Below are 10,651 nucleotides of genomic sequence, written 5' to 3'. Positions count from 1 at the left end.
AGATAAAGCATATTTGGCATGCTGTCCAAGGGGAGGGGAATATTAGCATTTACACACATTTATGTTCAAACACCTTGTAAAAGTAGATTTTGGATAATATGCATGATTTAAAGGTGCAGTGTGTACTTTTTAGAACGATCTCTTGACAGAAATGCAAAATAATATACCAAACTATATTGTCAGGGATGTATAAAGACATTTTTATAATGCACCTTTATGTTTTTATTACCTTAGAATGAGACATTTTTATCTACATACAAAAGGGTCCCCTTACATTGAAGACAAACTTTTTTACTTAGTTGTCTCCGACAATATGTTTTTTGGTGGCGGCTACCGTAGCTTCTCTATGCGTTTAAAAAGTGAGGGGTGAGAAGTGGACTGAGCCGTTGATTGCAATTCGCAACCTCACCACTAGATGCCGCTAAAATGTACACACTGCACCTTTAAAATGCAGGCCAGAGATATTTTGCATTTTCAAAATAATAGAGCGATAGATTGCTGCTTAGTCGCTCGGTTTTAAAGTAAACGTTTATTTTCATAAAACACTGTGGTGTGCAACATCGACTAGACTGTTAAACAGGTTGATGTATAACAAGGGAACTTGCTGACCTAAAACTAAATACATTACTAAATACATTACACATACAGTGCTCTATACATGTAACAGCAGTGTCAAACTTAACCACTGGTAACTGCAGTAAAAGCTTTCATCAATCATAACTAAATATATCATTTAAGGTTTCATCTGATAATCTCTTTGCCTTTACTGTATATTACAGTAAGGTGTATGTATTTACATTAACTTTCACAGATCAAACACTGTTACAATCAACATTACAAATTATAACAAGACTAAAATTAGCCAAGCAACAAATCATAATTGTTGAAACTGTGACATCCAGTGTAAAACAAACAACTACTCTGAAAAAATTGCATGGTTTTGCCATCAATGAGTGAGAAACCACAGGAAGGTTGAGAGATCAGTCTCAAGATTTTTATCCACAGTTTAACCTCCAAAATGTATTTAAATATATTTTAGATACAGAAATATGCATGTTTGAAATGGATGATATCACAATAGCTTTAGGACGAAAAATAAATCTCTTATAGCTGCTAATGGATGTTTGATAACCACCATAAAGTGATTTTACTGTTTCTTCACTCTGATCATAATGTTGTTCATTTTAATATTCAACCTGTCGTGGGTTTTATCAGTTGCCTTAGGATAAAATTTTCTGTGACTTTGTATTTTGACTTTGGGGATTTCTTCCATAATTTTCATTTTAATTATGCTTTAAAACAATAGAGGTCATTTCTCTCACAAAGAAATGTGACATTCCTGGTGTGATGGCTCCCGATCAGGACTGGTGGTCATGGAAGCATGCTTGATTTCTTCACTGTCCGATCGCTCAGTTTGCTGGTCTGATGTGCAAGGCTCAGACTCCGAAGCGGAGTCAAAATTGCCATAAGTTTCTGATGTCATTGGCAGGTTGCACTGTAAAGGACCTTGAATATCAAGGGAATGAAGAGAAGCATCATTTCCCAAAGCCTCTTCTTCTGAATTTATGAAAGGCTTTTCTGTGTGCATATCCTGACTTCCACAGCTTGCCAGATTTTCATCTTGTTGTCCTGCCCGAAACTCACATTCTTCCGACTCGGTCTCAGAGGGACACGCAGGGTTCTCAGAGTCACGAAAAGCAAGCTTATTACACACTGTCGTCTCCAGAGATTGTAAACTTTCGACTGGTTTACTGTATTGTAAAGTTTGTGAGACAGAGTATGTGCTATTAAAATCGTGCTTTTGGTTCACCTCGACTGCATCAGCTGGACAGTCAGCCTGGCCGAAGTCTGTACTAAGTGCAGTTTCTTCTGTGACCTCCTCTCCGGTGACAATCTCTTCATCTGCTGCTAAAAAGAGTATTAATGCTTTAAATGAGCCTAATTATTCATGATGCATTCAACTACATTTTTAAAACCAACAAAAAAATATTCTCTGCAGTAAAACACTATTCGGGTCACGCACCCTTTCGTTCGCAAATTGTTCCTAAAATCTTCCGGTGTGTGGCCAGGCTCATATCAACATGTGTTTTAATGTTATTTTAACTTATCAAATCAAACTTGATTTTGTATACCGAAACTCATCACTTGTCAACATTTAAGAAATGTAATGCAGCATACATTTTACAGTAGCAGTTGCAACTCACCCATTGACTCTGGTGTAAGGTGCACTGACGGTTCTGTGGTGGACTGGACATGCTGAGAGTCACTCAGGACAATAACAGCTTTCCTTCCTGTACATGGGATTTAACATAAATGTAAATTGTATTCGATTAATAACAGCAGTACATAAAATTTGATTGTTTAAGGTAATTATGCACTACACGTAGACACGCACATACACACACATACGCACACACACAGAGTACATAACACACTTAAAAGTACAGTGCACTTTTTTTGAAAATATGCTCATTTTCCAGCACCCCTAGAGTTAAACATTTAATTTTTACCGTTTTGGAATCCATTTAGCTGATCTCCGGGTCTGGCGCTACCACTTTTAGCATAGCTTAGCATAATCCATTGAATCTGATTAGACCATTAGCATTGTGCTAAAATATAACCAAAGAGTTTCGATATTTTTCCTATTTAAAACTTGACTCTTGTGTGGTCACATCGTGTAGTTAGACCGACGGAAAATTAAAAGTTGTGATTTTCTAGGCCGATATGGCTAGGAACTATACTCTCATTCTGGCGTAATAATCAAGGACTTTGCTGCTGTACCATGGCTGCAGCAGGCGTAGTGATATTACACAGCACCTGAAAATAGTCCCCTGCTATTGAAAGTAACCAAGGGGACTACTTTTGTGCACTGCGTAATATCACGACGCTTGCTGAAGCCATGTTACGGCAGCAAAGTCCTTGATTACCTTTGGTTTCGAGCATGATGCTAATGGTCTAATCAGATTCAATGGATTATGCTAAGCTATGCTAAAAGTGGTACCACCAGACCCAGAGATCAGCTGAATGAATTCCAAAATGGAAAAATCAAATGTTGAACTCAAGGGGAACTGGAAAAATGAGCATATTTTCAAAAAAAGTGGAGTGTCCCTTTAAAATTTTAGATTTATGGTCAACAGTACAGACAGATACGTTTTATAAATCAAGAACACCATAGTCAAAAATTATATTGAATTAAAAAAGCGTACTCCCTAATCCAAGAGACACATTGTAGGTGATGCCTCCAGAGAGTTGAGATGGAAAGCAGAAATAGAAAAGTCATTGAAAATCATTCAAATGTTTGAAATAAGCATAATATATTATTGTACACATATATAAAGGTATACTGTGATAAAAGAAAAGGTAGAAAGACTAAAAGATGTTCAAATGATAAATGTTTAAAATGGATGGTATCAGTGCCTACCTGGCAGACTCCATAATCCAGACACTTCCAATGTTTTTAACTTCCTCTCCAATTCTGCAACCCGGTTTCCCAGGATCCTATTTAAAAATAAATACAGCAACAGCTGAATTTTACAATAATAAATGTGCTTGCCTTTTCTATGGTCATTTCTGATCCATTTTGAAGTAAACAATACTCCAAACAAAGAGTAGAAAAGCCAAAAGTTATTGAGATTACCCAGAAATAGGGGCACCCGTTATCAAAGCTTTGTCCAAAGTTCTTTAACATCTATTTTAACACAAATTTTGTTACTCCAATATTTAAAAAAATATCTGTGTTGGGCGTAATAAGACTTTATTCATTATCAAACAAAACAAGAATTCATTAGGGCTGTCACAATGAATAAATAATAATAATCTCATCGGAATTGTTTGACCTCATCACTATAATTTCAGATCACCGAAATGATTGCACATCTCTCTAAAAAACACAAGGGGGAGCTGCAGCGCCTGTATATAGACAGTTTCAGATTATATTTAAATATGTGTTATGTGTATTAATATTTACTGCCAGGCAAACTTTGCAAAATATTTAATTTAAATAATCACAACAATGTGTAAAAATGATTTCATTAACAAACAAACAAATGTATTAGAATTAAATGTCAAAGCAATAAAACAGGCAATTAATCATCATAAGCGTCACAATATTAGTCAATTAACCATCAGCCAAATTTCATAATCGTGACGGTCCTAGAATTCAGTATAACTATGTTTTTTTCTAAACTGTATCTATTTACTGAAAGTGTCACAATTATGGTGTAATATATCTAGCACACTTATCCCATTGTGCAATCATATTGTGCAAGCGAGCTGACAGTTGTCACGTTGTCTGGTGTAATAGTCACACACTTGTTGGTTTGCCGTTGGTGCTGGATGACCATGTTCTTCTCGTGAATGGTCTCCAGCAGTGCAGTGGCCAGAGACTTCAGATCACTGATGGACTGAGGAGTGACGGGGAGACTGCAGCCATTCTCCTCAGACAGCAACAGCTCTTGTACTGGAAGCAAATTACAACACTTTAATGAAAAAAATCCACACAATACAATAATTTACTGCTACGCTAGCACACAAGCCCTGTGTATTACCTTGTTTGGCAGAGAGCACACCTGTCAAAGCACTGCTGTTGCTCTTGCCATACGTTTTGCAGTTCTTCTTGCTTTCTAAAGCACTCTGGAATAAAACATATTTGTATATACTGAACTATTAAGTTATTCATGCAGTTGTACTTGTTAGCAGGGCCATAACCACAATAGACATTAAAGGGGACATGTCACAATTTTTTTTTTAAGATGTAAAATAAACCTTTGGTGTCCCCAGAGTACACATGTGAAGTTTTATCTCAAAATACCATATAGATAGATAATTTATTATAACATGATAAAATTGACACTTTGTAGGTGTGAGCAAAAATGTGCCGTTTTGGGTGTGTCCTTAAAAATGCAAATGAGCAGATAAAGTGCAAACACTGATCGCAATGATAGTGATTTGATGCAATTCATACTCAATTGTGCTGTGAATTATTTTCTCTCTGCACTAAATGGCTGTGCTGTGGTTGGATAGTGCAGATTAAGGGGTTGTATTATTATAAGGAGAGCCAAATTTCAATGACCTAATTTTTCACATGCTTGCAGAGAATGGTTTACCAAAACTAAGTTACTGGGTCGATAGAAGCACTGGGGACCCAATCATAGCACTTAAACATGAAAAAAGTCAGATTTTCATGCCATGGCCCCTTTAAGGGGGGCATATTTTAATATATAGCCCTGAATGCTTTGGTTCCTCCTAATGTTCAAGATGTGGTTACATCCTTGCTTGTAGGCACAGTGTTCACATGCACATTATTTTGCCTGTGTGTGCAATAAATACCTTGTACTTCATGACATTTGATTTGAGGAGGCTGACCTCCTCCTGAAGCTGCATCAGCCGTTCGTGCAGATATCTATAAAAACAAAAAGATGACCCACAACATGAAAAGCTAGAATGCCACAGAGAGCACTTTAAACTGGAAAACACAGCAGTATGTGTTATTCTGTAAAGACATAACTTGGTTCTCCTTAAAAACAAATGATCATTTATAATGGTATGTCCAGTTTCTGTAATGTCCCGAACAAACCACCAGAGGTCAGACTCATCCCAAGTTCAATCATTAATATGACACAAGTCACTGTGGTTTTCCTTATGATTATTATTATTATTAGGCTTTTGAAGGTTTTTGGTTAAGCTCAGTAACAGGTCTCAGAGTCGTCAGTCATTAGATGTTGAGGTTTTGTAGCTCCCTTTTAACTAAAGTGGTGGGGCACTTTCCACCTACAGTCACCAAAATTGGTACAACATGCTTTAATGAATCAAACAAAACTAATTTTATTTACACATTTTAACTCCAACCAACAGGAAGTCACCAAACTAGGTAAATAAAGTGTTCTTAACAAAAGGGTTACATTCATGTGTCCATTGTCCTATAGCCACAAGGTGGTGATGGACCCAGTACCCCATCTCATTGCTGCCTGAAGCATTTACAATTGTTAGTCGCACCTGTTCTCTTATATGGTAATTTATTAACCAGTTACATACCATGCTTTGTTTGCTTTCCAATGACAAATATGGCTGCTTGCCGTGCTATGTTACCGATTACTGTTTTCTCAATGTCTGTGCCTTTACTTTCTTTATGTTTTTGATATTGTTAAATTGAAATATACTGACAAACTTGCACATGTCTGTAGATTTTTATAAATGGAGTGTGATATTTTTACTCAAGATGACCACTGACCTGTTCTCCATACACAGAGCATCTATATCCAGGATGCGGTTCTCGTGGCTACCCAGGATGTGGTTAATTTCTAAATTTAGTCTCTGGGCTTTTTCTTGGTACACATTACGCTCTGCTCTTACATCCAGAAGTTCATCCGTTGCTGCCTTTAAGCTCTGTTCCAGGGCTTCATTCTAAAAGACCAAAGGGTTAAGTTATTCCTGGATCTATATTGATGTATCAATTTAAATGTTTCATTGCTAATAATGTAAATAAAAGCTGTTTTTGAGAACTTAAATTTAACTCAACAGGTGTTGAACACCAAGAGCAGTTCACCTGTTCTCGAGCCCTCTCCAACTGCTGAACAAGATCTTCTCTCTCATGGGCTGGAAAATGACGGGCGCCCACCTCATCGTCCCCTAGACGCTGCTTTGCAATGGTCATCCTCAGCAGCTGCAGAATGGAGATATTTGCGTTATATTAATATAAATCCAGGGTTTGGGGCTGTATGCGTTTTCCTTTAGCAGTTTTAAATCAACCATACAAACACCTGCATTTGATTAAGTCATGAAACAGCCAGACCCCCAAGCAAAGCGGTGTCCGTACCTTGTTATCACCTTGCATCTCTGCTAAACGTTGTTTTAACTCCTTCATCTCATCACACAGCTGTTTGTTCTGTTCTCTTGAATCTCGGAGTAACTGAGCCATATTTACCTGTGATTAAACAAATTAGGGGCAGTTTCCCAGACAGGGTTTAGAGGCCTTAATTATTTTAGGACATTTAAGTAGTAAAATCAATAAAAATATTGAGACAAAAACAACAGCACTGATAAATGTTAAGACATGTCAATGCAAGGTGATTTTAAATTAAGCTAGCTAAAACATGCATTTTAGTATGGCACTATGATCAAATCTGTCCAGGAAACTGCCCCCTTAATATTTAACATCATTAAAACACAAATAGTTAAAAATGTAACCCCGCCTGTGAAAACCCAGCTAAAGTCATTTCTCGGTTATGTACTTTTTTTTTTTACATAAAATCAATTTAATAAGTAGAGTACATTTGGTGCAAAAACCACCTTGATATCTTTAATACTGACTGAGTAAGCCCATATCAAAGATTTAATGGATTTTCGTTTTCAGAAAATCATGTTTTTTGAGAATTTCTAGTTGAATAAAAGATTATATTTAACGCTGCATCACAATTAAACCATAATTTCCTGTCTATGTGTCATATACCACGTGAAACCTGAGTGATATATGACACATGTAGTACACTGTAGCCTACTACAGGTTTATTTATAAGATGCGCATGTCCAAAAAGCAGAAAACATTGAAAACATTGCGCATTGAATAAGCACTTTGTGGTGTTGCGGTTTCAACTCATTTCATCACACAGCAGCATCCCAACAAGATTTTTTTTCAACACATAGTAGCTTAGAAATGTATTTAAAATAGGACGCTTGGTATCTTAAGCTACAACACAGATAAGATGCTTTTGAAATTTCGTAGATAACATAAAGAAAATCTGCACCGGAATAAAAAACAGACTAAAGTCACAATATTTATGCCTTTCCCTGCATGCGCCTATTGTTGTTTGTGTGATTTAATATTATGGTCTGTTTTCACTTTCTAATGACAGAAAATAGGTTCCAGTAATATAATAACCAGTAATATAAGAATCAACATGTGTTTCTGTTCCTAAAGTAAACACAGAGACTAACAAAGTCTTTGTTTTAGCAAGCCAAGTTCAGGTATTTTTGTGCAGTGTGTAGTATCAATAAAATAAATAATTTCCATATTTTTCATGTTATAAAATAAAATTTAAGTATTGTATATTGAAAGCTTAGTTTTTAGTAGTTTACAGCAATAATCACAAAAAAAATAAAAAAACAGTTTCTTTTCTTACTTGGTTTCTTTTTTCTGGAGGCAGAGAGGGGTCACCATCCTAATAATAAAAGAAATATGTAAACCTTTCTTATACTTTAACAATAGCAATAGAATAGAATGGGAATAGAATAGAATAGAATAGAATAGAATAGAATAGAATAGAATAGAATAGAATAGAATAGAATTGAAATACAGTACGTACTATGAGCTCTCTGTACTTCTTCTTCAGCCCTTGGTGGCGCTCTCGGAGCTGATTCGCCATCAGTTTGAACTGATCCCGTTCCTGTTGGCAGGTGTCCAGCTCTTTTGATAAGATCAGGAGTGCCTCCTTTTTGCTCTCCAGCTTTCTCTTGCACACCAGGAACTGGGCACAGAAGGAAAACAATAGTGTTTTTCAATGCTTCAGATGAGTGCATTAGCCACCAATGCATGATCAAAGTAGGCACACTGATTTTGAAAAAAGCTTTAATATGGTGCATGTCTGACAGTTCACCATAGCACACTATTAATGTCTTTATAATACATATGCATTAAAATGTAAACACCTTCTCGACTGTTGCTAGGCCTACAATGAAAAAAATGATTCATTGAATTTAATACATTTTTTAAGGTAAGTGGTTGCAATCAATTTATTTAAACTACATTTAAACAAAAGTTTTATATTTTATTTTACTTTATTAATCTTTTTTGTTTAAATGTAGCTTAAATAAATTGATTTCAACCACTTACCTTAAAAAAATTGATTAAATTCAATGAATCATTTTTTTCAGTGTATTAGTTGTTTTTAAGGTGCCGGTGCTTTCTTTTACTTTTTGTAAATATGGCTCTAATAAACTTTAAATAGTTTGGGTCTTAATAATGATCTTGTTTGTATACACCTTGTGGATCAGTCTTACTATGGTAAAACCATTTACCATGTCAACTTGAAATAGAGCAAAACTATCATTTAAAAACACTTTTGATATTGTTTTTTAATTAACTTGAATTTTAGATCCAAGTCCAACTCAATGCTGTCCATTGATCTTGACATAGAGAAAGAAGATTTAACCTAATCCTTCTTGATATTATTGTGTCGTGTCTGACCTTCAGCTTTGGATTTTATTTTATTTATTTTATTACTGTGCTGAGCTTTTTGAAACACACTGTGCAATACTGCATATCAATATAGTATTTGAAGAGAATGACAAGCTGTCATGTGAAATGAAGTATACACTGGTTACATTTAGACGCTTATTAAACGTTTTAATTAGAGATACATCGACCTATATTACCTTTCATAAACGTCAATCATTTAATACGTTCACAAAATCAGACTAATATCGACTCTTTAGTGTTACAGAATGATTCATATAGTGCAAAAAAGCATCTAACGTTTCTCACCTCGTTCACCAAACCTTGCCAATCACTTTCGGTTCTTCTAGAAGTGTCCATTATTGTCGCCCCGGGTTTATTTTCCGAAACAATGATGGAATAAAAATAAAAACTGTTACGGCGTAAGCATCTATTGCGACGCGGAGGACACGGTTACATGTTTCAGGCTTTATCAACATCACGTACATCACTTCCGGCTGTGATGATGGCCAACAGCAGCGCGTGTCCCTTTCAGACCACAAGTGTAGCTATATTGCGCTGCAGTAAATAAATAGATATATAATGGCTTATTTAGCCTAATATATTGATAATTGTGTATGTGATTGTGTAACTGCTTACGTCATTGTCGCAAAATTGTCTTCGCACATTTTGTTGTATTAACGTTCCTTTTTGCAGCGAACTACATAAACACATTACATTAATAAACTTGATGTTTTACATATTAAGCGTTTTACTAGACGGTTTAAATGATGTTATCACTTGCTATTATATACGATACAAATTATATATTTTATAGTTATAAAATATCAAGTAGGCTATTTTAGTGAAGTGCGTTCATAACTAGCCCACGTAGGACCTCCACGGTGAACGTGATTTCACAAAGTAAGATGTGATCCTGGATCAACATTTTCATTAACCAATCAGATTGCAGGATTAAGTTTAGTCTGCATGTTTAGGTTTAGGATTGGGTTAGGGGCTTTTAAGAATACTCCTCAAACTATTATTTCACACTAAATTGAGGGTTTAAAAATGGTTAGGATTTGAGTTAAGGGTAGGGGTATATAAAATGTTGATCCAGGATCAACAAAAAATGTTGATCCAGGATCACATCTTACTTGGTGAAATCACAGCGACCGTCATTCCACATAGATTTCCTAGATATGTGTTTTAAACCTTATACCATAGTAATTTTTAAAGTATACTACAGTTTATTCACAATAACACCACATAATGGTATACATTAACAAAGTGTATTAACTACTTTAATGTAGTTTTTGGAATGTGGTTGTTTGTTTACAAAAAATATGATAAATCATAAAGCATTTACTCATAAACATTATACTTGTTGCTGTACCCATACGTCTATATATATATATATATATATATATATATATATTTCAAAATATACCAAAAATTGCAAAAAATAAATAAATAAAAATAAATGTGCGGAAATATATTTTA

At 35.2% G+C, this 10,651-nt stretch overlaps 1 protein-coding gene across 4 annotated transcripts; it reads right to left on the bottom strand.

Annotated features, from left to right (window-relative positions):
* Positions 1–308: 308 nt before the first annotated feature.
* Positions 309–9,685, bottom strand: ccdc149b (coiled-coil domain containing 149b). 4 transcript variants are annotated; one of them, XM_065295656.2, is made up of 13 exons: positions 9,479–9,685; positions 8,301–8,462; positions 8,118–8,156; positions 6,815–6,922; positions 6,545–6,661; positions 6,230–6,402; positions 5,329–5,401; positions 4,548–4,632; positions 4,312–4,459; positions 3,422–3,498; positions 3,207–3,239; positions 2,205–2,291; positions 309–1,908 (listed from the first exon to the last, which is right to left on the bottom strand). In XM_065295656.2, the coding sequence occupies exons 1-13, from the start codon at positions 9,527–9,529 to the stop codon at positions 1,319–1,321; spliced, it is 1,743 nt and encodes a 580-aa protein (XP_065151728.2). In that variant the 5' UTR covers positions 9,530–9,685; the 3' UTR covers positions 309–1,318. The 4 variants fall into 4 exon arrangements, with proteins under 4 accessions (XP_065151728.2, XP_065151729.2, XP_065151730.2 ...); XM_065295657.2 differs by having other exon boundaries at positions 309–1,905; XM_065295658.2 differs by lacking the exon at positions 3,207–3,239.
* Between the last annotated feature and the right edge of the window lie 966 nt (positions 9,686–10,651).

This window comes from Paramisgurnus dabryanus, chromosome 4 (assembly GCF_030506205.2).
Source record: "Paramisgurnus dabryanus chromosome 4, PD_genome_1.1, whole genome shotgun sequence".
Lineage (NCBI taxonomy): Eukaryota > Metazoa > Chordata > Actinopteri > Cypriniformes > Cobitidae > Paramisgurnus > Paramisgurnus dabryanus.
The sequence above is the reverse complement of the archived record's forward strand: the minus strand, read 5'-3'. Positions and strand labels throughout refer to the sequence as shown.